This window comes from Strigops habroptila, chromosome 21, assembly GCF_004027225.2.
Source record: "Strigops habroptila isolate Jane chromosome 21, bStrHab1.2.pri, whole genome shotgun sequence".
Classification (NCBI taxonomy): domain Eukaryota; kingdom Metazoa; phylum Chordata; class Aves; order Psittaciformes; family Psittacidae; genus Strigops; species Strigops habroptila.
In genome coordinates, this window is record NC_044297.2 from 5,255,599 (window position 1) to 5,283,236 (window position 27,638).

Consider the following 27,638-nt stretch of genomic DNA (forward strand, 5'->3'; position numbering starts at 1 on the left):
GGGTGAGAGAGCTGCACCATGTCTCTGCAGTGAGGACCCTGCCCGCTTGGGGACCCCCCATTCCCAGCCCCGGTGGGGAGCAGAGGCGCTGGGTGCCGGGAATTGGGGAACAACGCTGCTGTTGTCGTGAATGAGTAATTCCCCCGGCTGGATGTGAGTGTGTGTGATTGTGCACATGTACGTGTGTGCACTTGTGCGTGTGCAATTTCTCCCCACGCCCCGGCTGCGGGGAGCGCCGAGCAGCCGGTAGGTCCCCGTTTGGGTGGGCTCCCCTGTGCGTGTCCCCTCCTCGGGATCTGGTGGCATTTCACCCATCGGGAGGATCGGGTCCTCCTCTCCCATCCCCGTGGTCGGGGGCCTGGGGCTGCTCCGGGGGTGTCACCTTTGGCTCCGCATCCCCCCCGTTGCTCGCAGGCGGGGGCATCACCGAGGAGGGAGGGATGGAGAGAAGGATGGAGGGAAGGACGGAGGGAAGGATGGGGAGCCGGGGGTCTGCACCGAGACCTCCCCTGGCCCCTGCCCTGGCGGAAGGGCGGTGGAAGGGCGTCCGCGGCTGCGCTGCCCTCCGCGCTGCGCGGCTCCCGGGCCCGGCGGAGGGGCGGAGAGGAGCTGGGGAACGGGAAGGGGAAGGGGGGGGAAGGACAGGGGCGGGGAGGGGACGAGCAGCAGCCGCCCCTCGCCTTCCCCCCGTCCCCCGCCCCGGCACAAGCCGCCGGGAGCCCGCGGAGCGCGGAGCGGAGCCCTGCGGGGATGCGGGCAGCGGGGATGCGGGCGGCGGGGATGCGGGCGACGGGGAGCCGCGGTACCCGGCTCCGCGGCTGAGGATCGGCTCCGCGCCGGGCGGAGCGCACCCCCCTTCTCTTTTCCAGCCCACCCTCCTCCGGATCTGGGATCTACCTGGGCTCCTTGGGAATTATTCTCTTTTTTTTTTTTTCCCGTTCCCTTCCTTTTTTCTTTTTTTTTTCTTTTTTTATTCCCCTTTTTTGGCGCACGTGCAGAAACGCGGGGATTTACTAACATGATCTTGGCAAACGCCGTTTGCATCGTCCTCTTCATAGGTGAGTGGCCCCGCCGGGGGTTCCCGCGGGGCTATGTCGCCTGGTCAGGTTGTGGGGGCAGAGGTGGGGTGTCCCCCCCCGCATGGGTGGGAGGCTGTGGGGACTGGAGAGGGGCCGGGCTCTCCTCCGGGATGGGAGAAGCATCGGGAGAGGGACAAGGAGACACGAAGATTTTAACTAGGGGCAACTTTATTTTCCTATTGTCTATCAGATTTAAAGAGTGTGGGGGGGACACAACACAACCCCAACAGGGACACCCCCTCTTTTGGCCCCGATCGTGGCAAAGCCCTGCCCGTCTTTGATTCCTTCTCTCCTTCTCCAGCGTGGATTTGCATTTCGGATATTCACCCCTATGTGTGTCCCCACTTTCGTGTCTCCCAGCGCCCTTCAGCCGCTGCTGCCGTGGCTGCCGCGTCCCCCCCCAGATCCACACTTTCCTGCCTGGAAACTCGGCATGGAGAATCGGTTCAGAAAGTTGAGCTAATTGCATGTGTATGTGTGCGTGGGGAATTGCTGTCCCCTCTGCTGCGGGTCTTGCGTGTTGCTTTAGGTCATGGGCGAGTTATTCAGGAGCTTTGTCTCTGCCACGAAGAAAGCTCAGTTATTTCTAGGGCAGCCTCCTCCGGAGGCAGGGAAGGTGCAGCCCAAAAGAGGGAAAAGCCAGAGATTTTGTTGGATCTGGGGTGAAAAGGCCCCTTTTTGACTCCAGCAAGGCTGGATGCACACAGGACCGTGCCTCGGTCATGCCCTGGATGACATCTTGCCTTGCCCACTGCCTTGCCACGAGTGGCTGCGTATCGGTGAGCCCCAGCACGCTGCAGCAGCCAGCGCCACGAATAACTCTGCTGAGCTTGCCTGGGATGGAGCAGGGTCACCCCGCTCTGAGGATGGGGAGAAGAGAGGCTGGAGAGGCTTGAAGGCCAGGAGAGCAGGCCTCCACCCAGAGCATCCTGTGGTGTGGGGCTGGGATGCAGGCAGAGGGACCACTGTGTGCGGGGGGCTCTGCATCCCTGCTCCCCGGGTGAAATGGGGGTGATCAGCTCTTCCTCTGCCCTGCTCCCCAGCACAATTGGGAGGTGAGGAGGGGGCTGGTGCTTCACGTGCCTTTATGTGGGGTGGGGTGTAAAGCTCTGATTTGGGGGTGCCCTTTGCCATGACCTGCCAGCGGCAGAATGTGCCAGAGAGTATTGGAGCAGGGGTCACAAACAATGCTTTCTGAGGCAGAGGGAGCATGGAGGAATACTCTGGGGGTAGGTTGAGGGGCACAAGTGGGGAGATGTCTGAGCAGGGAGAGGAGGGGGCTCTCCAGCACAGCTGGGGGCCACTGTCTGTCTGTACATGTCCAATGCGCTGCTCATGGGCAAGTTACAGGAGGACAGGGACCTCCAGGATGCCCCACTAAAGGCATCCAAACTGTGCTCCATCCACCCTTGTGGGGGGGGTTGTTCATGAATGCAAGACCCTCTGCCCCCTTTCCTGGGTACCCCAAAGCTTTCATGGGTGCAGGGGGGCTGCAACACCCTGAGCAGTGATTGCAGGGGAGCCGTACCCCCAGATGGAGCATTAGGGATGGTGTGACAAGGGTGCTTCATCCTGCTGCTTTCCAAAGCAGCCCCCAATGGAGCCGCGAGAGCAGAGGCAACTCAGCTCTTCACATCTGGGCTCTTCTTTCTGCTGAGCCAAAAAAGCCCTTTGCTTGGGAGAAACTGGTTGGGAGAAAGGGATGGAGGGCTCGCTGCCCCCGTGGCAGGGCTGGAGGCTGCCCGCTCCCGAGGAGCCTGAGGTTTGAGTCAGTTGTGAGGATAAATATTTCCCTCCAAAGCTGCCCGTGTCCAAAGGGCTCTGGCAGGACCAGTAGGAGGAAACACGTATTCCAGCTAGGAAAGAGGCAGCACAGCCTGACGGTGCTGGGGGAGCCGTGGGAGCGGGAGGGACGCGGGCCATCGCCTGTGCATCTGCCTGCAGATCCTCACTGTGCTCCCACACCCCAGAGGCTGCTGAGGATGAGGTTTAAATGCTCTGCAGATGTTTTATTGGTGTGAGGTTAGTGTGTATCCAGGAGGTGATTTCTTTTGGGTAGGGAGCCCCCCCAGCCTCCCCCTCCATCCAAACTCCCACCTTGTGCCTCGGGGGGGGGGGTCTGCAGAGCTTTACCCAGCTTCCCAGAGGAGGGTCCTTGGAAAAATCACCCACCCAGCAGCCAAAGCTGGGTGTGCTGCTGGATCTGAGGGCACCGAGGTGTCCTGTGCGGGTTGTGAACCACAGGAAAGGGCTGCTCCTGCCTTTCCTGCTCTGGTGGGATTGTTCTACACTGGCATTCCCAGCTTGGATGTGATGTGGGATGCTGCAGACACCCTCCCGGGGCTGCTGAGGGGACGTGTAGCACCCTGCTGTCTGAGAGGCCATGGAAGCAAGGTGGCAAAAGCTGGGAAGCTGGGGCCAGCTCATCACCATGTTTTCATCCCAGTGGCTGGATTTGCTCTTGGGATCCTCATCCTGGCATAAGCAAGTGCCTGTCCCTGTGCTGGAGCCCCTTGCAAGGATGCTCTGTGTGGTCCAGCACCTTCTGCATCAGGGAAAACCTGTCTCCCTTCCCTGCCTGCCTGGCAGCAGCTCTGTTCCCTGCTTGGGAAGCCTGTGGAGCCAGCAGAGAGGCTTCGGATGGTTTTTTGGGAAGAAGCTTCATGGCATCGTCTGCACAAGATCGAATTGGAGCTGAGACCTGGGATTGCTCAGGGCAAAGGGCTTAGGGCTAGCACTGGGTGGATCTGCAGCTGAGCTGGGTGAGGGCAGCAGTGGAATGGCGCACAGTGGAGCTGTGGGATGGCTCTGGATGCCCTGCGTCCACCGGCTACAGCAGGAGCAGCTGGATGCCTTGGACTGGGGTTTCCAGGCATGTCAAGGTGCAGAGCCGGCCCCTTTCTACCCAAAGCACCAAAGCATCATCCATCTCATGGAGAAGAGCTGACATTTCTGCCCTGAGGAGCATCTGGGGATGCCTGTTTGTCCTCTGCCAGTCCAGGCCATGCATCAGGAGTGTGTCTCCACCGCTTACGGATCCTGCCTGCCTCCCATGTGGAATATAATCCTGAAAGGCCAAGGATGGCCATCCCAAGGGGTATCTGCCACCCAAAATTGGATCTAATGTGGGTCTAGAGGATCTGCACCTTCTGGTACCCGGACATCCTCCAGACCTCTCTGAACCCAACGGTGTTTGTTTGGGAGCATCGGCTGAAGACCAGGAGGATGTTCCTTGGCCTGACTGCAGGCAGTGGAGGTGTTCCCACCCGGGGCTGCTGCCTGACCTGCTCCTTCACCTCCACATGGCCCCATCCCTCCCACAGAGATGCGAGCAACCCCGCTCCTCTTCCTGACTCAGAGACGGGGGCAGAGGTTCCTGTGCCCGCTTGCTCCTGGTGTCCCCCCACAGAGTGGTGGCAGGGGACAAGCCCTGCTCGCAGCTGCCTGCGTTTGGGAATTGCTGCTGGATCTGGGAGCCCACCCAGCATGGGAGCTGCCTGCATGTCCTGGCGGGGTGGGGGAGACACGGGTGGCCTTTGTCACATGCCTGTAGGTGTCACTGTCCTCCTGCCATACCCGGGCACGGGTTGGGAAGGGGCTGGACCTGGAGGTTGAGGTTTGCTGTGCCCAGGTGGTGCCTTGCATGTGGCAGCAACAGGGTTGGGAAGCTGCTCCCCTTGGCACAGGGGCAGCGATGGAGGGAATCATTGCGTGAAGTGGGGTTTCCCTCTGCATCACCCCATGGGACAAAGGAGGACACCCTCCAGGTCCTGTTGTCCCCAACTTTGCCTGCTTCAGAGCTTTCCCTGCCTGCAGTTGCAAGCTGGCTCAGGGGGTCCTGCCCTCCGCATCCCCATCACTTGGCTGGTGCAAGCAGCGGGGGGATGTGTCTCCCTTCCCTATGCACCTGTGATGGATGGGTCCGTGGGGTTGACTTGGCAAGAATCTCTCCCAAAAAGCAAAAGAAAATGAGAACGAGAGGAATGGGAGCACGGGGTGGGAAGGGGGCACACAGGCAGGAGCTGGGCGAGCTGGGTGGTTGCCACCCCAAAGGGCAGCTGGCACAGAGGCACATCCTCGGGGGGGAAGAGTTTGTACCGAGCTCCAGCTCTGTCAAGCCTGAAGCTCAAACCCGTGAGTCAGATGCCCCACAAATCCCGCAGCAGCCTTGGGAACATGAGCTGCCAAATGAGAACCAAGGTGCATCGTGCGCAGCGTTTAGCTGGGCTCTGTGCTCCCCTTGGCTCTTGAGAGGTCGTGCATGGGAGTCTGTGTCACCGAGCACCAGGGCTGCGAACAGGCTCTGTTTGTTTACTTTGGTTTTAATAAGCAGCAGAGCCCTGGACGTGAGGTGCTGGGTTAACCCTCCACCTTCCCACCCCACACTCTGGGGTATGTCACCCCTGCCCTGTGATATCCACTTGCTTCTTCAGGCCACCAGCTGAATTTTGCCCAGTGGGGTTGGGCTGGGGCCACATCCAGGCTTGGTTTAGTCATGATGGAAGGATGTTCTCTCGCCCTAGAACACCCTGCAGGTGGCTTGAAGTGTTCAAGGCCAGGTTGGTGGGGCTTGGAGCAACCTGCTATAGAGGAAGGTGTCCCTGCCCGTGGCAGAGGGTTGGAGCTGGAGGAGCTTTAAGGTCCCTTCAACCCAAACCAGTCCATGATTCTCTGATTCTGGGGGGGTTTCTGAATGCTGGGGACCAGTTGGGGGCTGGGCAAGAGGCTGATGCGTGTGCCCCGGGAGGGGATGCAGGGATTCACCCCACTCTGGTCATGCACCCTCACGTCTCTCTGCCCTCATTTCTCCCCCTGCTGCCCCTCGCCCAGATGAGCTCCTCCAGTCACTGGCGGCTCCCCCGTCCCCGCCGGGGCAGGACCCCCATGGCTGGCGGGTGCCCGTGGACTGTGTCCGGGCCAACGAGCTGTGTGCGGCAGAGCCGAGCTGCAGCTCCCGGTACCGCACGCTGCGGCAGTGCCTGGCCGGCCGCGACAGGAACACCATGCTGGCCAACAAGGAATGCCAGGCAGCCCTGGAGGTGCTGCAGGAGAGCCCCCTCTACGACTGCCGCTGCAAGAGAGGCATGAAGAAGGAGCTTCAGTGCCTTCAGATCTACTGGAGTATACACCTCGGGCTGACTGAAGGTAAGGTGCACGGCTCGGTGGGGTTGCAGTGGGGCGGAGGCTGAGGAGGAGAGGTGACCCACACCTTGAGGCTGGGAAGCTCCAAGGGCACCTCACTGCCTCTATGGGCACCCCAGGCAAGGCAGATGGTTCTCCTCTTTGTCATAGGATGCCGACGGATGCCAGGCTGATGGTTTGCCCTACATGGGCACAGGGCAAGGGAGAAAGAGGGTGGGGATGTGTTGTAGCAAGAATCATAGAATCATAGAATCATAGAATCATAGAATCATAGAATCATAGAATCATAGATCTGATCAAGAACTGATCTCTGTCATGTCAGAGCATGTTCCCTGGGCATCCAGGCACCTGTAAGCTGGATCTTCTCCAGGCTCCATCCCTTCTGCCTGCCCCAAAGGAGATGTGCCCATGGGGTGAAGCACATCTGGGGCATGGCTTTGCACTTCAGTATCAGCTGTGGTGGTCTCTCAGAGTGCTGAGGTTGTCGCTGCCTCCTCAGGCCCCCTGTTAGCCCTTGCTCTAGTGGGGTTTATGGACTGAGGAGTAGCAGGGAGGGCTTGACCAGATCTCATCTTGCGGAGAGTTGGTGCACCAGAGCCTATTGTCATTGCAGCCTGATGAAGGAGTAAATCAGAAGCTGGAGCAGTGCAAGTAATAGACATTAGGTTTTGCTGACCTGGGGCTGCTCTGTTCATTGCAGACAGGATTATCTGCCTCTCTGCAGGGGCATCACCCCATGCTGCTGGTCCAGGGCTGCAGAGTTGGGCTCAGAGGAATGAATCATCTGTGCGGGGCTCAGCTGGGGCTGCTGTCAGTGCTGCTGGGGTTTGCTTTGCTGTCCCGTGGGCTCTACCCCTCCTGCCACCCCTGCACAGCTCTGCCAGCGCCCGGCTGCCCCCAGACTGGAGATGAGCGGGGCTAGCAGGACTCTAACAGTATAGATCCCTTTAATGGGCTTACGACTGGCTCTGCATGTAGAAGGTCTCAAATTTAGCCTCAGCTTGTGCAAAACCCGAGCTGCAGCACTGTCCTCACAGGGGCACGTCCCCGCCTGGCTGGTGGCACCTTGTGAGCAGATGGACCCTCAGCCACGTGCCGGCAGCTTGGCCCCGCTTCCACCAGCGATTTGGGCTTGTAGAAATGCCTTTTCCTCCGCAGTTTCATTCCCCTGCTGACAGCCACCTCCTCTAGCAGCTCCAGCAAAGGGGTTCGTTCGGTAGAGCCCAGGGATGAGCCTCCATCCTCTGCAGCCACGTTCCTGTGGTGGGGGCAGGTCTCTGGCCTCCCTCCCAGGCTGGGACTGAAGCCAGAGGAGGTGATGGTGGTGCTGGGAGGGTTATGGTGGTGGCAGCAAGGAGGGGTCAGCACAAGCTGAAACCCAGCCCCGAGCAGGAATTGTCGCTTCATTGTTTCCTACCCCTCATCAGCAGCCTTCATTCAGCAAGTTCCCAGGGTTTTGCAAGCATGAATGAAGGATGCTTAAGCGTTTGATGGGTGCTCCAGGAGCTGCACCTGGGGGAGGAGGTGGGAAGAGAAGTGATTATACTAAGTCATAAGGAGAGGTGGAAGCTTTGGGGAGATGCAGCAGCTGTTAGCTGTAATGTGCATGAACCAGTGAGTGTAAAAGCAATAAGGAGCCCAAGGCAGACTCTAATCTTCTGCCTTTTAGTGAAGATGCTCCCACCCAGCCCTTTGGCCATGGGAGCTAACCTGTCCCTGCCATTAAGGAGGACTGCTTCCACTCCAGCCTCACTCCTAGAGGTTAATTGCATCTCAGCGAGCTCAGGAAAAGTCCACTGCCCTTTTAATGCACGGTAATTTCCCCAGCAAGCAGCAGGATTCAGCTGGTATTTAATTATTTATTGCATTGGCAAAGCAATATAGCGGGAGGTTCCAGTGTTTCCTAAATGCACTTTAATAAAGGTGCTATTTGTCATCCAAGCATTAGGAAACCCAGTGAGGAGAAGGGTTTTGGCCTGAAGTTGTGCAGGCTGCCTGGAGCAGGGCTCCTGCCCTGTGATGAGCAGCATCAGAGCTGCCCTTGGCTCATGTAGCATCACCCTGAGTGTGGTACAAAGGCTGAAACCCCACAGCTGATGGATACAGCGCAACCTGGCATCCCACCGGCTCTCCCTGGCCAGTTCTGCCCTCCCATGTATCCAAGGGATGGTGCTGAGGAGGTGCTGGGCTTGGAGCAAGATTCCCACATTGCTGCCTGCCTCTCAATGAGCTTGTTTTCCAGCGCTGGATTTCAAGTGGCTCTTTAATTACATGGGATAAAGGCTGCTGCTGCCTTGGGCTCATAATAACTTGGGAGCACCATGGCCTGGAGTGGTCCAGGCCCACTGGCAGTGAGGGCAGGGATGCAGGCAGAGACCATGACAAAAGGGCTGCCAGGCACAGGGGGATCGATGCTCCGGACTGGTCACCTCTGACTGGGGCTTTCAAAGTCCAGCCATTGATTATTTTCTATATATATATTATTCCTGTGGCTGCTGGGTTTTGAGGAGCGCGTTTCCTCTCCTGAGAGCCGTGACTGGCCCTCCTGAAATCAGCTTTTTCTGGAGATACAGAAAAGCAGAGGGGGTTTGCACTGCAACCCAAGGTGGGAGAGAGAGAGGCTTGCTCCCAGCCTGGGGACAGATGGACTATACTCAGGTTCCCTCTGGAAAGTGAGGATTGTGATGGATGAGACCCTGGAGTGCGGTGCGGGTGGATCAGTGGTGGGGATGCTCCAGTGCTCAAGTGATGAAGTTCTCTGGTCAGGTCTGTATCCCCTATCTAGACCCTGAAACCTCCACTTGGAGCTAGCCCGTGCTCTGTGGACATGGTCACACAATGGTGACCTTTCAGATCTGAATTCTCTCAGGTCCTGAGCTCAGTTTGAGCTCAGCAGCTGCCAAACCTGATGTGCAGAAGGAGCAGGGCTGTGGCAGGACCAGATGTTAGCAGCTGCAGGCAGCAGCACAGGCCGGCCACAGCCTCCCGGCCAGCAAGAATTCAGCTGAGCTGGTCCAAAACGACCTCTTCCTACTACACTGTGCTTTAAATGCTTTCTGGTTTTCCCTTCTCAAGTCCCACATTGCCTCGCTGGGGGGGTGCCCACCCCCAGCCATAGGCTCGGTGCTGGCTGAGGTCATTCACTGTGGGGTTTAACTTGCTTCTTCTCCCCCTTTCTTTTCTCCCCTTCCACACCAGGAGAAGAGTTCTATGAAGCTTCCCCCTACGAGCCGGTCACCTCTCGTCTCTCTGATATATTCAGACTTGCTTCAATTTTCTCAGGTAATAAAAGCAACATGCTTTGCCTTCCCCTGCCTGGGAATGCAGACCTTCCACCGAGCTCCCTGGCTAGGAAAAACTGCACCTCCTTCCCCCGTGCTTGCTCCTCTGCTCCTCTAGCTCCTCTGGCCACTTTCCTGCCAGTCCTTTCTCCTATCACCCCACACTTGATGCCTTGAGCGTCAGTCAGGGGTAAGACACGGCTCCCCGCAGCCGGCTGTGCTTCAGGGGAGCTGGATGCTGTTGGGGTTTGATGCACTTTGGGACAGATCCTCCCTGTTTCAGATCTTCCCAGTGGGATGAGACATTGCTGGGAGCAGGTGAGCCCCAGTGAGGTGGGGGCTTGTTTGAGCCCCTGCCTGGCAATGATGGCTCCTTGAGCTTCCCATTTCACCCCAGGCTGTGATTGACGATTTCATGGGCTTATATACAATAGCTGCGGTGGGCAGGAGAGCCCCTAATTCCCTCCTTTGTCTTGCTGTGTTCCCTCTAGTGTCACGGCATTAGGCAGAGGAGGGGGACCAGACCCTTCTGCTGCCCATCCATCCCTTGGTCTAAAGCGATTTGTCTTCTGGAAGGTTTGGGACCAGCAGGACACCCCATATGTGGGGAAGCAAAGGAGGGGACTCTCTTTGTTGTCCCTCCCCAGCCTCAAGCCAAGCTATGGGATGCTGCTGGGAGAAGGATGCTGAGCCCTTCAGAGCATCTTGCATCTCTCTGCCTCCACGTCCTCTTCTGGGGGACCCAAAATCTGCCACCATCCTCAGGAACAATTTTTCCCCATCTATTTCCATGACAACCCTCCTGCTGCTGCTCCCCCCCTCCCCTTTTCAAATTAGGTCAGCAATGCCTTGGCTTCTCCTTGCTCTTTCTCTTCTTAATCCTTTCCTCCACCCTGCCCACCACAGAAGGGATTCAGGGGTCCCTGTATCCCCAGACCTCATGGGGTGCACATGGCAGAGGGTGGTGGCACTTTGCGGTCCCCACAGCTATGCTGTCTCCCCCCCCAGGCTGTGCTTGGGGGCACCTCAGAGGAGGGCTCTGATGCTGCATCCTGTCACCCATCGGATTTAACTTCTGAAGGGAATTTGCCAGGCTCCCTCCCAGGAGCTCAGCACCGGTTCGGGATGACGCTGCCACCCCCTCCCGTCTCCCACCCGCCTTTTGGGATTACATTAGCATCAAGGAAATATTTTAGCTGCTGGGAAGTATGAAAAGCAAAGTGTCTGGAGTGGGGGATTAAACGCTCAGGGGTTGATGTATTCACAAAAGCAAAGTGTGAGGAGAAGGAAGCCTGTCTGGCAATTCTGGGGCTGAGGGGTGGGGGGAATGGGCTGTTGTTATACTCTGGAGATGAGCTGTGACCGTCGTGGTGGCCTCAATGCTTCTTCCACCCCTTCCCTGTCCCCCTCACACTGGGCTGGAGAAGTGATTTGCCCCCCAGCACCCCCAGCCCTGACCTGGAGCCCGAGTGATGAAAGCGAAAGAGCTGTTTGTGTTGTCTCTGGATAACAGGGCTGAGTACAGGCTGCTGATTGCTGCTGGGGATAGTGGAGGGATTACTTCACCTCTCCAGAGAGAAGGGGCTGTGGAAGTGAGGAGGAGGGTGATGCACATTGCTCCTGGGCCCCCCCATGGAGCAGAGCATCCTGGGCAGGCAGTGAGGATGCTCTGCAGTGCCAAATGGTGCTGGAGCCTGCCCTTGGAAAACCACAGCCTGCAGGGAAGCAGGAAGAGGCTCTGGGTGGGAAACCAGCCCTACGCTGCCCATGTGGGCACCAACCTGGAGCAGCAGCACCCGAGAGGAGAGTGGGTTCCAGACGCCCAGCTTCAGCCCATGCTGCACAGTGCTGCCTTCCCCATCACCCTCCTCCTCTGCCCTGGACCCTGCCCTGTGGAGAGGTGAGGCAGCGCCTGCGGAGGGGCTGCTGGTGGCACCAAGTCTCCCAACACAATCCCCTCCCCGGTCCCTCATTCCGCGGTTCCTTCTCGCCTCATGAAATTTTCATGCTTGTGCTTTATTAATGAGCTCCCCTGAAACCCTGCACTTTAAACATCAGCTCTATTAACATGCATCCAGGTCCCTGCAGGTTCCAGGCAGGGCAGCAGCGATGCTCCCGAGGATTAGACAATAAGCCAGCACTTTGCACAGATCCCGCGCTCGTGCTGTTGTCTGCAGGGCTCGGAGCTGGGAGGGAACAGAGAGGGCTCAGTGCATCCCCCCCGAAACCAGGGGCTGGCGTGGGCAAGGAGACAAGAGGGCCATGTGTCACCTAAGCTCTTCAAGCATCTTTCTCCCCTTCTGCTGCTCTGACATCGGTGTTATAAGCTGTCTCCATCCTCAGCCCTTGGCTGGAAGGACCCAGGTTGCAAAATGGCAATCTCTGCTCCATCTCTTCTTCGGGGCTTGGCTGCACAGGGATGCCGTGGAGCCCCAAAGGATTTATCTTCACCTTTCCCCCCCCCCATGGTTTTATTCCTAATAGGGTTTATGGCCTGTTTGCAGGAGGAGGATTCCCCCCAGCACCGGTTCACGCTCTGACCATCCATCAGCTCAAACATCTCTCTTAGCTCCGGTGACGTTCTTGCCTCTTGCACTATTTTTCAAGGCAGATCTGCTTATAAATCATACATCATAAGAAGAATCCACTTTACATATGTCTTCTCGACCTTGCCCATCCCCAGTAGATCTCCGCAGGCTTGTTCCTCACTGGGATAACACGTTTGGCATTTCAAGGGCTCTCTCCATAGAGCTTTACCCTTTGGCTCTGGGGGCTCCTGGCATCACAGCCCATCTGGGGGTTGCTGGCCTTGAGTGAAGGGGACATGGGGACCCCACAGTTGTCATGGTGTGGGTTGGGACTGGGGGCACTGATCCCCTAGAAACTGCAAACATCCTCCAGTGGCATGTGAGCTGGTTTTGCAGAGGATGGCATCAGGGGGCTTCCAGCTTCACCCTTTAATCGGGACACCTTCATGAAGGCAGCACCGTGCTGATGGCTCCCAGCCTGGTGGCTCACCCCAAGCTGGGTAAGACCATGGGAAAATGAGACAAGATAGGGTCCTGTGCTGCAAAAGACACCTCAAACCACTGCTCACTTGCAGGGAAGCCCTCATAGGCAGCTGGGGGAGGCAAAGGGGGGCAGAGGCTGATGATGATGCTCAATGCTCACCCAGGCAGCTGCTTGCCATTTGCTAATTACCAAGGCCCTACAAATAGGGCTGTTGGAAAACCCCTCCTCAGTGCTGGTTTTGGCAGTGGAAACTGGGAGATGAGGGAGGAATCCAAGGACGTGGCTGGGGAGGAAGAGAGGAACAAGGTGGCTGCTAAAACAGCACTTGGGCTGCTGGGCGTGATCCATCATTTTGACAGAAAAAGAGACAATTCAACGTTCGTTCCCAGCTGGCAGTTTGGTTTCATCCACCCTGTCCCTATCCGCTTGCCGATGGATTCCTGGGATGGATGTGGGTTCTGGCTGGTTCCTGCCTCCAGTGGCAGCCCAGGGAGGGAATGGCTGGGGGTGACCCAAGTTTTGGTGCCCCAGGATAGGATTTGGGGCCGAGGTGGCCCTGTGCAGCTCAGTGGATTGTGCTGTTTTGGAGCAGGCTGAATAATTAATCATTATTCTTTGAATAATTGTCAAGGAAAAAAGATATTGTGAGTTCATGGCATGAATGATGCACTAGAGACTCTGTCCAGGTCCCACCGCTGCAATAGGTGTGCATTAACCAACTTAGTGACAACTCACCCCTTCTCCCTCTTGCTCTCTGGGCAGGAATGGACCCTGCCGCCAACTCCAAAAGCAACCACTGCCTTGATGCGGCCAAAGCCTGCAACCTGAACGACAACTGCAAGCGCCTGCGCTCAGGCTACATCTCCACGTGCAGCAGGGAGATCTCGGCCAGTGAGCACTGCAGCCGCAGGAAGTGCCACAAGGCGCTGCGGCAGTTCTTCGATCGCGTGCCCAGCGAGTACACCTATCGCCTGCTCTTCTGCTCCTGCAAGGACCAGGCGTGTGCTGAGCGCCGGCGCCAAACCATCGTCCCCTCCTGCTCCTACGAGGACAAGGAGAAGCCCAACTGCCTGGATCTGCGCAGCACGTGCCGCACGGATCACCTCTGCCGGTAAGGGATCCGTGTGAGCTCCTCCCACCATTCTCAGTGTTGGGGGGATTTGTGTGGGGCTGTGGCTTTGCATTGCTCTCATCGTGTGATCCTGTTGCTTCCCAATGCTGTGTGGCACTTGCTGGCTGGGTCTCCTCCAGTAACAGCTCTATTCTGTGTATAAAATAGGGCAGTTAATGGGTTTTGGCTGCTTACAGAGTGGTTTGTGGGCTGAGACGTGGCCTCGAGGTCGGTCCCCCTTGCTCTGGAGTGAACCCATGGGTTTGGGCAGGGCTGCGTGTGGTTTGCAAGCATCGGGCTGCCAGCTGAGCTCCCCACCTCACCCTGAGCTCTGATCTGCTCCAAAACTCCCCAGTGCAGAACCACTGCTCTGCCTTTCCCTGTGCTTGGGGAGGCTGCAGTGGGGCAGAACCAGAGGGATGGAGCAGGGATGGAGCGTGGCGATTGTGCTGGCTCTGTTCCCCACCGGATACTTCATCTACCCAAGCTCTGGAAGGGCTGAATGTGCAAAAGGCACTGCAGCAGTGAGGGCACCCGTGCCCTGCAAGGGGCAAAGTCCCTTGATGTGCTTTCAGCATCCCCAGTGGAACTCCATGGCTGGTGAAATCCGCTGTTTCTCCCATGGCAGAGCAAAGTTGGGAGATCAGGTTTTTGTTCCGTTATGAAACTCATTATTCATACAGCAAAAAACTCTCCTGTCACCCTCCAGGGGCTGGCTCAGCCTCATAAAGAACATTTCCTGTGTGGAGGAGGATCTTTTTGCCATCAAGGTGATGGAGTTTCCCAGAGCCTGGTGGCGAAATAAATAAATAACACAGCTTCAGGTCTTCCTCTGTGTTTGAAATGTGGGAATGTGGCTTTTTATCAAAAAGTAATATTCAAAAAGCCAACATCTATGAATAAAAGATACCAGGGCTACGCCGAGATGGAACCAAATGAATGGCAGCACTTCTCCATCAGAAACCTGATGCTTGCTCAGACGGTGAAGCTGAGGATGCATGTGGTTGTGGAGGGAATAACCTGCATTAGCAGCGTGTTGGGGGGGACCAGAGAGGCCGTGGAGCTGCGGAGGATTAATTATAAGCCTGTTCCTGCATGAAATTAAATTCTCCTAGAAAGAGGTGAAGCAGCTAAGAGGGAATCACGAGGCAGCTGCTTTGCTCTAAGTTGGGAATGTGTTTTTCCAGCAGCAGCGTGGATGTTGCCTGGATGGGGAGAGTTAGCTCTGGCTGGGGGGACTCTTGCTCTATAAAACACCCCTTTGGTGCAAGGGGGTCTCATTCAGTATCAATGCAGAGGTCCCTGCTGTGGGCTCAGTGCTTGGGGCTGCAATTTTGGTGCATCACTCCAGGACCCCCAGATGCTGCTGGTCCAGCCTCAGGGACCAGCTTGTGCTGAGCACAGCAGCCTGGTGAGGTTTGCACCCATGGTGGGCAGGGTGGGTTTGGGCATTGGGTGTCCCCTTGGCAGGGTGGCTCTGGGCTGGATGTGGAGGGCTGTGGTGCTGGGGAGCCACTCCTCTCCTCTCCTCTCCTCTCCTCTCCTTTCCCTCCTGCCTCTCCAAGGCCTCTGTGTTTATAAATAACAAAGCTTTGGCAGGCAGCTTCTGCCGAGATCATCACCAGGTGCTGGGATGTGTATAAATAGAGCGTGCAGGCTTTGTCCTCCTTCCCACGGCATCTGCACCCACCAGCCTCCACCCAGGAGCAACCTGGCATGAAACCCCTCCGTGCCCCACCATCCCAAGCCTGGGGGCAAGGCAAGGCTGGGGTCTGCCATGGGATTCCCTATCTATGCCTGGTCTTATCAGCGTCATGGAGTGGTGCTTGTCCTTAGCTGTGCACGGGACTGACAAGGGCACTGAACTCGGAGCAGATCCACGAGCTCTGAAACCCCGCGGTGACAGATGAGATGCTGCTCCCGCACGAGCTGCCAGAGTAATTAAACCTCCTGGCTGAGGGCCTAATGAGCAGCAAAGCCCTCCACCGGGATGGGGCTTTGCAGGGAGGTTTCTAGCTGCCGTCTTGCTGCAGTTGGTGCTGAGCTGGGTGTGGGGGCTGCTGCTTCTGCAGGACACAACCCACCCTGCGGTCGCATTGCTTCCTTCTGAAAGAATCACAGTCACACACTGGTTTGTGATGGAAAGGACCTTAAAGCTCCTCCAGCTCCAACCCCTGCCACGGGCAGGGACACCTTCCACTAGAGCAGGTTGCTCCAAGCCCCTGTGTCCAACCTGGCCTTGAACACTGCCAGGGATGGGGCAGCCACAGCTTCTCTGGGCACCCTGTGCCAGCGCCTCAGCACCCTCACAGGGAAGAGCTTCTGCCTCAGAGCTCATCCCAATCTCCCCTCTGGCAGGTTAAAGCCATTCCCCTTGTCCTGTCCCTATGTGATCTTGTCAAAAGCCCCTCTCCAGCTTCCTTGTTGGCCCCTTTAGGTATTATAATGTTTTTGACCAGGGTATTTTAGCCAGCATCTTGGCATGGAGCAGGGTCTGGGTGACTTGGAGGTCCCCATGGCTTGGAAGAAGGTGCTGTGCAGCCCCTCCATTTGACATGAGGCTGCAAAGGGGCCTGGATGTGGCCCTGGAGCCCCTGTGCATCCCTACATGGGCTCTGCTGGTGGTGAGGGCAGGCGCACAATCTGTGCCTTCCCTTCCCAGGAGTGGGGTGCCGGACCTGGGATACCTGGGGCTGAAATCCTGGTCTTTGTTCCAGAAAAGCAATTCAAATGTCTGGCTGTGACCTGTGAAACTGCTTAATATCCCCAGTGCGATGCCCAAGCCCCTTTGCCTGGCTCCCGGCCGCGAGAGCAGGAGCAATCAAGCCCAGATCACTGCAATTTGGGAAGCTCTTTTTACCAGGAAACTTCTCCTGGCACAATAGAATAGCCTGATGCACTCCTTGAGCTTTGTGGCTGATTGCAACGGACAGGTTTGAGCTCCCAGAATATAAAACCCCTTTGCAAAATACTAACCTCAGCGATGAGGAAAGGGAAGGGGAGAAAAGAGCTGATTTCAGCAGCTGCAGTTTGCTGTATTTTTCATCTTGCATCAGCAAGTCAGGAACACAAATAATCTGGTCTTATATGCTTCAGTGATGCTGGTGCTGAAGAATTTCCCAGCCTCTGCTGGCTGTAGCTCCTCAGACGCCGAAAGCAAGGTGATGGCTTTAACCTGCCAGAGGGGAGATTGGGATGAGCTCTGAGGCAGAAGCTCTTCCCTGTGAGGGTGCTGAGGCGCTGGCACAGGGTGCCCAGAGAAGCTGTGGCTGCCCCATCCCTGGCAGTGTTCAAGGCCAGGTTGGACACAGGGGCTTGGAGCAACCTGCTCTAGTGGAAGGTGTCCCTGCCCGTGGCAGGGGTTGGAGCTGGAGGAGCTTTAAGGTGCCTCCTGACACAAACCAGGCTGTTTCATTTGCCTGAGTTTTCTTGCTATTTTCAGTGTATTCCTCACCCCAGGACCCCGAGGGAGGCTGGGCGCAGGGGGTGTGTGAAGGAAGGAACTGATCCAGGCTGCTGGGTATTGATTAAACACCAATCATGGGAACAAAACCCTTTCATGTTTTCAAACCCATGTCCTAGTCTTCACACCCTTTGTTTAGCCCAGACAAAGTGCCATCTATAATGGATGATTCCTTGATGAACAGCAGAGCGGCAGCTCGACTTTCTCATTACACCGTGTAATGAGAGTGGCTCGGAAGCGCAGCTCCACTGTCTGGGAAAGAGAAGGAGGAGGAAAAAATGCTCCTGGATTTAACTGTGGCTCTGGCTGCTGTTGGGAGGACCAATGCTTGAGTCTGGAGTGGGACCAGCCATGGCTGATGGGTCCTCGGGGTGCAATAATGGGGGAAGCCTCCAAATCTAACCTTAAATTAGGAAATGGGTGGCTTGCCTTCCCTGTATGGGGAAAACAGAGGGATGCAGCGAGTGGGACAGCACCCTGGGGATCTTTGCCCTGGGATCCCATGGGTACTGATGAGGGAAGGCAGCTCAAAGGGATGTCTCGCTCCATGAGCTCAAGGCTAACCTGCTCTTAACACAGTCATAAGTCAATTCATACTGAATAATTAAATAGAGAACTTTCATAAGTATTGACTTAATGTGACAGCAAGTCTATACTGACTCAGGGTTTGCTTATGTAAACACCATCTCCTGTTCAGCTTAGTTAGCAGTTCAATGAAATAGAACAGTCCTTCAATTAAAATCAAATGATGCATGTGTTTAATCCTTCTATTCTCTTACTGGGTAATGATGGGGTTGGAGCACAGGCGTGAGGAGGGGAAAAACCCATCTTTCAACTGCTCTTATCTGTGATGAATCAAAATGTGATGTCCTAAAAATACATATGGAGAACTGAACTTTTAATTAACGACGCCGATCTCGGCAGTTGGGTTCTCGTCTGCTTGTCCTCGGTTTCCCTCTTCCTCTTGCTGCCTTTACTCTCATTTGGGAATTTCTCCTTTGCTTCTCTCTGGTTCATTCTGGTGTTGCCTCTTTCCTGCTGTCCCCATCTCGCTGGGGGGCTTTGGGATGGGGGATCAGTGCCCCTCCTGCAGTGATGTGCTACAGCAGAAAGATGGTTTTCACTAAAAGCAGGAACAAACCCTCTTGGCTTATGTCAGAGGCAGTGACTCCAGTCTCCAGAGGTAACTTTTCCTGGATAAAACAAGTATTTCCATTGATCTTTTTTCTTTCTCCCCCACTGTAAGCTGTTTCCTAGCTCTGGGAAAGGGTCACTCAGAAAAGTGGAGTTAGCTCCAGCCTCCCTCGAATTCCTTTCGCTGATCCCTGTCCCAAGGGCTCTTTGAATTACCTGGGCCGCTGTTGTTGGTGTTTGAGGCTGGTTTGTTTTATCTCAGCATCTCCTGGCTTTGAAGGCATTCATCTCCAGCAGGACACGTGGGTGTTGGGAGGGTGCCTGTGGGTTTCTCATGTTTTGCTGAGTTTTTCCATGTTGTCACAGCTTCTTGAACATGCAGGGCTCTGCGGGGGGGAGAAGTGCGCTTCCCATCCTGATGCTCGTGGCTCTTAAAGCCATTTTTCCTTGGTCCCTGTAAATTGCCTGTGAAAAAAACACCTCTTGAGTAATCTCCACATCTTGGACGTTTTCTGCATGAAATATTCACGAGCCGGATGCTGCTTTGATGGGTAGTGAGTTATTACCAGAGCCAGGCTTGGACTTCTCCGAGGCGTGTGGTGATGGGAACAGTTAGCACCCAATTAGGCACCTTGCATCTGTGCTGGGGATTTTTTCTTTCTCTGCTTAAAAGATTGCAAAGAAAAAGAAAAGCCCCAATCAAAATCCCTCTGCTGTGTAGGTACCTTTTAATGTCAGAGCGAGGGTGTCTTGCTGGTGCTGGCAAGCTGCTCCTCAATTCCTGCATGATAACAAGGCGAAGAGATGAGTTTGCAGCCGAGAGCTGATGGGATGCACAAAGTCCCGTACATGGGGGATAGCTGTACTGGGGGTGTGGGGATAGACACAGGTCACTGGGAGGTGTCTGGAGCTGGACAGGGAGAAAGAGAGGCATTAAAGCTCCTGAACCTCCGGGGTTGTTCACCTTTAGTATCATCCTGGTCTTTTCACCCAGAAATCAAAGGAGTTTTCTCAACGCATCGAAGAGAAACAGTTTGGAAACTCCTAATCTTCAAATTCCACACTTGGAGCGGGTCTGGGATGTGATATGCATGGTATATATAGAATTATTTTTTGTTAATCTGTTTTTTCACTCTTTTTTTTTCTTCTCTCCCTCCTTGGAGGCCTTCCAGGACAATAACGTGCTGGCTGAGGCTTTGCCCTGCAGCTCCCTGTGCCAGCATCCTCCATCCCCATCCCAGCAATTCGAACCCCAGGTCTTCGCAAGGCAGAGCCTGGCCAGACCCACCTGCTGCCTCGAGATGCCAGCCAGCAATTTGGCACCAGTTCCTCCTGTTTCTGCTAAGCTGGACTTGGCTCTTTGTCCTTTTATTTTGCCTGGGCACTTAAAAGCAGCAATCTCAGAAGCTATGGGCCAGCTCCAGTAAGTTTATTCCTGGCAGTTAGTCTCAGCCAGCAACTGCTAACTCACTGTATACAATGGAAAGAGTGACATCTGGCTTGGACATTCTGGAAAGATTACCAGCTGGCTTGTCATGTATTATGAAAAGAATAACATTTGCCTTAGAGGATGCTCCAAGCCAGGAGCGGGGCCTCGGAGAGCAGCATGACAAATTTCCATGGCACTCAGTGATGAACTCGCCCCAGTTCTTTAAGAGAGTTGATGTGCCTTCGCCTCTCATTTGGGGAGAGGGGAAATGCTGTCGGAAACTTTACTTATCTCCTGCTAAGGGGAGGAGGAGGAGAAGGGAAGCCAAATACCTTCCTGCAACGGAGATGGTGTGGAAGGAGCAGAGTTCTGCTCTGCAACATCCACCCCAGCCTCTTGCTTCTGCTCCCACCTTCCCCATATCATGCTGCAGCCACCCCACGCATGCCCTGGTTGCATCTCTCCCTGGGGCCATGTCAGTTGTGTTGCTATTTATTAGCATCCAAGGTGTAGAAGAGCATGGCGGTGCCCTGGAGTCCTGCCTCGGAATAACCCAGATGAAGAGGTTGACCTTGCCCTGGAATTGTGCAGCCTGGCAGGAGGCTGTAAGTGGGTCAGGCAGCTGGTGTAAGTGGGAACATCACCCAGTTCATGCAGCTGGCAGGCAAGAACAGAGCGTGACCTGTGTGCTCAGCAGCAGAAAGAAGGTACCAAGGGCACGGGTGGCTCTTGTCACTCCCCAGCGGCCCAGGGAGCTTGTTCTGGGGTGATGCTGGGGTCCCCAAAGGACCATGAGCCCCCAGGACAGGTTCAGCTGCTGCTCCACAAGAGGTGGTTGCATCAGTGGGTATGAAACTCCATGGAAAAACCCCAGTCATGGATGGCTGGAAACAGTGGGAGTCTCCAGAAAACCACTGCATTCCTGCATGGAGCATCCAGCCCCAAGCAGCTGTGCTTTATTCCTTCTTATGTCCTTTCCCTTTCATTCCATGAAGCTGCAGTGGGCTTTGGGCTGTGGGCTCAGCACCAGCATCTCTGCTCCTCTCTGGCTGCATTTCAGCCTCTCACTCCCTTAGCAAGCTCAAGATGTGGCGTGATGGGAAGTGCTGGCTGGCTGGAAGGTAGCACTGCAGGTTCCTTCTCCCTCATTTAATCACTGCTGCTTTTCTTCCTCCACTTAATTTGATCTAAACCTTCTGAAAACAAATCATTCCTGTTAAAAAAAAAACCAACCCAAACCCACACACAATTTCTACCCCTTATTTTCATCAGTTCTTATGGCTTTAGGCAGGTACCGTTGGATGATTTGATCACTGGTTGGACAAAGATGACATTTAATTAAGAAGGAAGGAAAAGGAAGCTGAGGAAAATAATGTATGCCTCCTGCTTTCTGCATGAAATGTGCGAAAAAAGAGCTGAGGAGATTTTCTGTTGTGAAATCAAGGTCTCATCTCCAATGTCAGCAGTTTGGCTGCTTTGCAGCGATTCCTGCCTGTGGTTGAGATCCAGCGTGGGGCACAATTCAGCCTCATGTCTAGTCATTCAATGACTGAGTCAGTTTGGGAATCTGCAGCCTGTCCATCTGCCCACCTGGTCCATCTGTCCGTCCTCTTGGATATCCTTCCCATTTCTTTATCCTTCTGCTACAGTGATTTGATTCACCCCAAGATAAATCCTCAGGGCTTCCACAGGGGAAGCGTGGGTTTGTGTCAGCAGAGCCCAGTTGCTGCTGCACCTGGAAACAACTGTGCTCCCATCCCTCCTTACACTTTTGCTGTGCATTATGCTGAACAGTGACGAAGTTATGAGTGGAAATCAGCATCTCTTGTCCCTTTTTTATCCCTCCTGGTCCTGCTGGTTCTCCTATCTCTGCTCCTTCTGAGAGCAGGAGCATCTCAGCCAGGGTTTCTGCAAGCCTGCCTTTTGATTTTTCCCCTTCTCAGCTTCCAAAGAAGAAAGGGAAATGTAACCCCCAACCTCAGGTGTTTTAGTTGCACTCTGAGCTTTAACATGTCAGAGGGAAGATAAAAACAAGTGGTGAAATTTTACAGTCACTGGGAGCAGGGTGGCCAGATGAGGCTGTGAAGTTTCTGGTGTGTTCTGGCAGGGGTGGTGGGGTGAGTTAGTTGTCCTTCAATAGACTTAGATCATAGAATGACAGACTGGTTTGTGTTGGAAGGGATCCTAAAGCTCATCCAGCTTCAACCTCTGCCACAGGCAGGGACACCTTCCACTGGAGGAGGTTGCTCCAAGCCCCGTTCAACCTGGCCTTGAACACTGCCAGGGATGCGGTAACCTGGCCTTGACTGTTGCTCCTTGCTGTTCCGTTGTTCCATGCCAGGAGTGGTGGTGAAATCCCATCCCTGTCCCTCTTGCTCTTTGCACCCAGGTCCCGTTTGGCTGATTTCCACACCAACTGCCAAGCCTCCTTCCAGACCCTCACGAGCTGCCCTGGGGACAACTACCAGGCTTGCCTGGGCTCCTATGCAGGGCTCATCGGTGAGTGCCGCGGGGTTGGGATAGTGAAGGGTGTCTCCCACCACAGCCCTCATCCCTCTTCTTTCTCCTTGCCCGGGAGCAGGCTTTGACATGACGCCCAACTACGTTGATGCCAGCACCACCAGCATCACCATCTCACCCTGGTGCTCCTGCAAAGGCAGCGGCAACATGGAGGAAGAGTGTGAGAAGTTCCTGCGAGACTTCACGGAAAACCCATGTCTCCGTAAGGCACTTCCCTGTCCCCCTCCTCACCCTGCCCCATCCCTGTTGGGGTGCAGCCTCCCATAAACACCTCCTGTCCCCTAGGAAATGCCATTCAAGCCTTTGGCAACGGCACTGATGTGAACCTCTCCCCCAAGAATCCCTTGCCCCCCATCACCCTGCCACCGAAGACGGAGAAGAGCCCTGCGTTGCCAGATGACATCAATGACAGCAACACTATGTATGACACAAGCATCATCACCACCTGCACCTCTGTCCAGGTAGGACCTGAGCCTGGTTGCTGCTGCAAACTGGGAGCACTGGTCTGGACCCTTGGTAGGTCCATCAGCCAGGAGATTGGCTGCAGCCCATGGACAGCAATAAGTCCTGCTCAGTGCCTGCATCCTGGTCTGGATACTCTGGTGGTACCCAGTTGCCTAGCAGGATGTGGCCATCCCCAGTAATCAGGGGTCTGTGCACTGCCTGGGGGTCTGGTGTGGGGAAGGGAGGGATCCATCCTTGTTCCTTGCTTGCGGCACCATCCCCTGCCTGGCACAGCACTATGCCCAGGGCAAGGTGAGCTGGAGTAGCTGCCCCGAGCCCGAACTCTCCTACTCTGGCTCACTGGGGGTGAAACAAGCTTGAATCCCCCATGGATTTGGAAAAAAAAGAAAAAAAGATAAAATCCATATTTTCTTGCATTACACTGGCCTTGTGGATCCAGGCTTTGCTCCTTGGGTGGGAGGGTGCTGCTGGGGAGAGGCAGGATGAGGACTGGGGCTGGTGGGTGTCACAGGGTGTAGGCAGGGTCCCCAGTGGAGAGCACTGGGGTTGAGGTGAATCTGGGTGAGTGGTTGCAGCCTCACGTTGTTTGCACTCTACTGCTTCAGGCAGGAGACCAGCAAAGCCCCTGAACTGCAGGGAGCAGAGATGAGCCCCTTTCTTCTCACCTTTCTCAAAGCTCTTCATGCTGCAACACCAACTATGTGCTTCAAGCCATGGTTTCCCCATGAGCAGAGCTGCAGGCATTGCCCCACATCCTTGGAATATGGGGACCCCAAACCTCAGGGTGTGACCCTGGGCAGGAGCAGCCCCATGTGCACACACTCACCTTCAGCCTTTCTCCTCCCCAGGAGCACGGACTGAAGCTAAATAAGTCCAAAGAGCAGAGCCTGTGCTACTCAGAGGTATGTTTGGGGCAGGGGGAGTGCGGGGAGGGGGGATCCTAGGGTTGGGAGATGTTTCCCACTGGTAATGGCTTGGGAAGGACATGCAGAGGGGATGTCATGCCAAAGACCGCTGGCTTCACTGCCTGGAGAGTGACAATAGGCTTTTTCAAAGGTTGGATGCTTTTCCCCATAAAAAAGCCTTGATGAAACCTTGCTCTCCCCTTGCCCGCAGACCCAGCTCACCACGGATATCATGCCAGACCAGAAGACCTTTGTGGACCAGAAGGCAGGCGGCAGCCGACACCGGGCAGGCCGGATCCTGCCCATCGTGCCCATCCTTCTGCTGCTGCTGGTGTTATAGAGGGCGAGGATGGCAGCGGCCGGCGGGATGGGGACGCTCGCACCAGCGCGCTCAAGCGTGCCCCGGCACGCTGGCCCTCACCTTGGTTCCTGCTGCGGCGATGGGAAGGGGAGGATTTGCCTCATGTGGAGACGGGAACGCTCCCAAGCGCCGGTGATGCTGACCCCGGGTGCCAGGAGGATCCTCACCGTGTTGGGGAACTTTGGTGGTTTTCTTCCTATTTTCATTTTTCCCTTTTTTGGGGGGGTCTTTTATGGTGCGTTGGGTTTCTTTTCTACAGCAGCTCATGGTGAAACCCCTCTATGTGCCCTGCCACAGGGGATCCAGGGCTATGAGCAGCACTGGGGAGGGAAAATAAGTGTCGAGCAGAGCACTGGCAAAGGTTATTTACAGCACCCATCAGCCTGGGTACACAAGGGTGGCTGCAGGGATGGTGAAGTTCCCACATCAGAGCATCCTACAGGATGGATGTGCCATTGGGAGACTTTTCCACATCTTCCAAGGGGACTTGCTCAAGCTCTTGACATTGTTATTGGGATTTTGCTGTTTTTTTTCCCTTTCCTGTGGTCAATAAGGGTTTTCAAGTGGAAGAGAAAAGAAACTACTGTTCAAACGGTGTGAGCTTGTCCTGACGTTTCAATCTGTCACTTCGAGGGGGAGACTGTCCTTTATTACTTTTCCCTTTTTTATTAATCTCCATCTGGTCAAATCTAGTTTGGGATGGGACCCAACCCATCCGTGGCTGGAAACCTCTAGATGTTCCTCTCCCTTTTCTTTCTTTTCTATATACATATATAGTGTATGTATATACCCTTCACCTATACCTACATATATGTATGTATATACATAACCATATTCATCTACAGTGTGGCTTTTTACATTTCCTTTTCTCCTTTCTTTTTAAAAGAAAATTGCTCAAATGACAGCAACAACTTTAAAAAATGTATTATTGTAAAATTTATTTTTTTTAATGATGTCTATAATGGAAAAAAAACAAAACAAAACAAAAACAATTCCAATAAACCAAGAACAACCAACCCAGGACAGAAGCAGCACCGAGCTCCATCCAGCATCCATGTGTGTCCGGCCCAGCAGCCCAAGCCTGGAGGGGGAAAAGGGGCCCTTCAGGCTCTGAAACACAGGGATTTGGGTCAACCTGAATATTTTGCAATGCTGCAAACAATTCCCTGCCTGTTTTGCTCCAGGAGACAAACAAACAAGCAACGTTTCAAAGGAGCTGCCACGTTCCCGTGTGGCAGGCTTGGTTTTTTATGTGCAATAACTTTGGTTTTGAAAATACCATCCCTTTTCCTTCATGTCTTTTTCTTCCCCATGCAACCTGACAAGTGCTTGAAACCAAACCGAGACATTGGGATTTAGGTCAGACAAATCACCAAGTTTCTCAATTTTGATTGTTCTTCCACTTATTGCTCATGGGAGGGAACAGAAATGTTAACCCCCATCCAGTTCTGCTTATGGAAAAGGGGATGCCAGGGGGTTTTGGGGAGCTGGGGATGCTGAAATCGGGGCTGAAGGCCCCAGCTGGGTGCTGGTGGATGGGAGAAGGATGGATGAACATTCCCTTTTGCAGCACGGAAAAAAGAAACCTTGGTTGATGTGGAAGTTGGCACAGGGAAAATAAACATGTCACGTCTCTCGCAGGAGCCGCGTTGCAAACCAAGGCTGCTCTTTCCCACGTTCCCTCTAACAGCCAGGAAAATGACAGCTCTGGAATAGCGAGCTCCATGTGCTGAGTGGTTTGGCACCGACAGAAACGTGCAGGCATGGAGGGTGGTGTTCGAGAGGCTTTCCAGCCAACTTTAGGGGTCCTTTATATGTGGAGTGAGCTGAAATCACTGACCTGGGTGCTCCTAACCATCCTTCAGCCAAGGGTTTCAAGTTTTAGCAGAGGTGCATGGAGCCCCTGAGCACCGGGATCATGTTTCTTTAGGAAAGGGTTGTAAAATACAGTTGTTCCTGGTGGTGGTTTGATTTTCTTCTTCCCTGGGAAGGCTAGAAACACTCGAGGCTTTTCTGATGGGATATTACCAGCTTTGCTAGGGAAGATTATGGAGAAACATCTCCATCCAGTAGCTGACGCCACATCTGCTGCCTGCTGGGTGCCTGCACCCCATTCACAGGTGTGCACTCCACTCCCTGGAGCTCCTTAGGTCTTCCAGCATCAGCAGAAAGCAAAGAGCTTTGGGCGAGCTTGTGTTAGGAGTTGCCTTCTTGCTCTTGCGGGTGTTTTGGAAGTGTTGTGCCTTCCTCCAGCACTCATGGCTGTGCCTGACACTGCTGGTTGCAGCAGGGATGGGGAGCTGAGTGCCTGGAGCACCCTAGATCCCAGCTGAACCCCCCAGCTGGGTCCTAGGTACAGAGACTCTGCTGGAGCTGCTGAATATTCATCTATTTAGGATGAAGGCATTAGGAAGTTGCCTTCCTCCAGGTGCCTCATACCTCGAGCTGCAGGAAGCAAAGCTCTTCAAGGCAGAAGTGCTGACCCTGAGGCTGGGAACACCGTGTCTGAGATGCAAAATCCTGGTGAGTTATCATCTCAAAGCCTTGCTAAGTCTTTCTCTCTAAACACAAAGCCTTTCCTGGAAGGAGGGCAAGGGGACAAGACACTCTCTGCCTGTGAAGTGGTGGAAGTAGGTGGTGGGAAATCATTGTGGAGTATGCAGCGGAGCTAATGCAGTGTGCTAAACCACTGGCTCTCCTGCTGGCAGAGCCTACGTGACGTACATGAGGATTTCATTTGCATGGTGGTGTTTTGGGAACAATCCCTTCCAAGGAGCGGCACGAATGGAGCTGTGTGGGTTTGGGGGTCTCCAGTCCCTCTCAGCTGAAGCCAAGCCTCATCTTATCTGGATTTAGAGAGATGCCATGTGCCAGAGGGATGTTGGGAGAGCTTGTGCAGGTTCTTTGGGCAGCATTGCATCCGCAGCATGGACAGTCCTGCTCCAAACTGCTCCAGCCCTTGTGCATGCCGACTGGGCCCTGTGTGCTGGCCACAGCAGGGATGCTTTGGTGGTTTTTGGTTCACTGCAACATCAGCATGACCAGAGGAACAGAAACCAGCCTCAAATTCCACCCATGGGTATGGCCCTGAGAAGCTTAATGGACTTGGGGTGACTTCCCGATGTCCCAGTGTGGGGTGCAGCAGCTCCAGGACTTGCACCTCCTCAAGGGCTGTAAAGAACATGGGACCACTTGGATTTTGGTCCAAAGGACAGTGGCATGGAAAGACTTTTCCAATGTGAGAAGTGATTAAAAATAGGTGGAATTGCTCCTTTGCCCTCTAATTAATTTGGTATTCTACTTTCGGCTTTAACAAACACCCTGGCATGGTCGGGAAGTTGTTGCCCTCCTCTTTTCCTCTTCTTAATCCTTCATTAAGCAAGTTATCACCTTGGGGCAGTCCTGACACTTCCAGGTTTCCTGTGAGCAAACATTTTTGCCTCATTAACTTTCCCAAGCTGCTTCACTTCAAGCAATGGTGCTTCCCCCCCACATTGTGCTGTGTTTAATGTCAAAGACATAAAAATAATCTCTTGCTGGCCACGTGGCAATGAGCGGAGCTGCAGGTCAGGGATATGGATGCACATGGGGTGTCTGGCTTGAGTTTAGAGACCTCTTGATCCTCAAGCCCAGAAGTTCATTTGGTGCTGTTCCAGCAGGGAGAGAAAAGGAAAAAGGAGGATGTAGGAACCTGGTCCCTTTTGTTAAATAGGAACAATTCCAGTGAGGGACCAAA

At 54.6% G+C, this 27,638-nt stretch overlaps 1 protein-coding gene across 1 annotated transcript; it reads left to right on the forward strand.

Annotated features, from left to right (window-relative positions):
- The first annotated feature begins 588 nt into the window (after positions 1 to 588).
- Positions 589 to 27,171, forward strand: GFRA2 (GDNF family receptor alpha 2). Its single transcript, XM_030510177.1, has 9 exons — positions 589 to 1,058; positions 5,910 to 6,224; positions 9,420 to 9,503; positions 13,277 to 13,625; positions 22,041 to 22,150; positions 22,233 to 22,373; positions 22,457 to 22,632; positions 23,485 to 23,538; positions 23,753 to 27,171. Exons 1-9 carry the CDS (start codon positions 1,019 to 1,021, stop codon positions 23,879 to 23,881), a joined length of 1,398 nt encoding a protein of 465 aa, XP_030366037.1. The 5' UTR covers positions 589 to 1,018; the 3' UTR covers positions 23,882 to 27,171.
- The last annotated feature ends 467 nt before the right edge of the window (positions 27,172 to 27,638 follow it).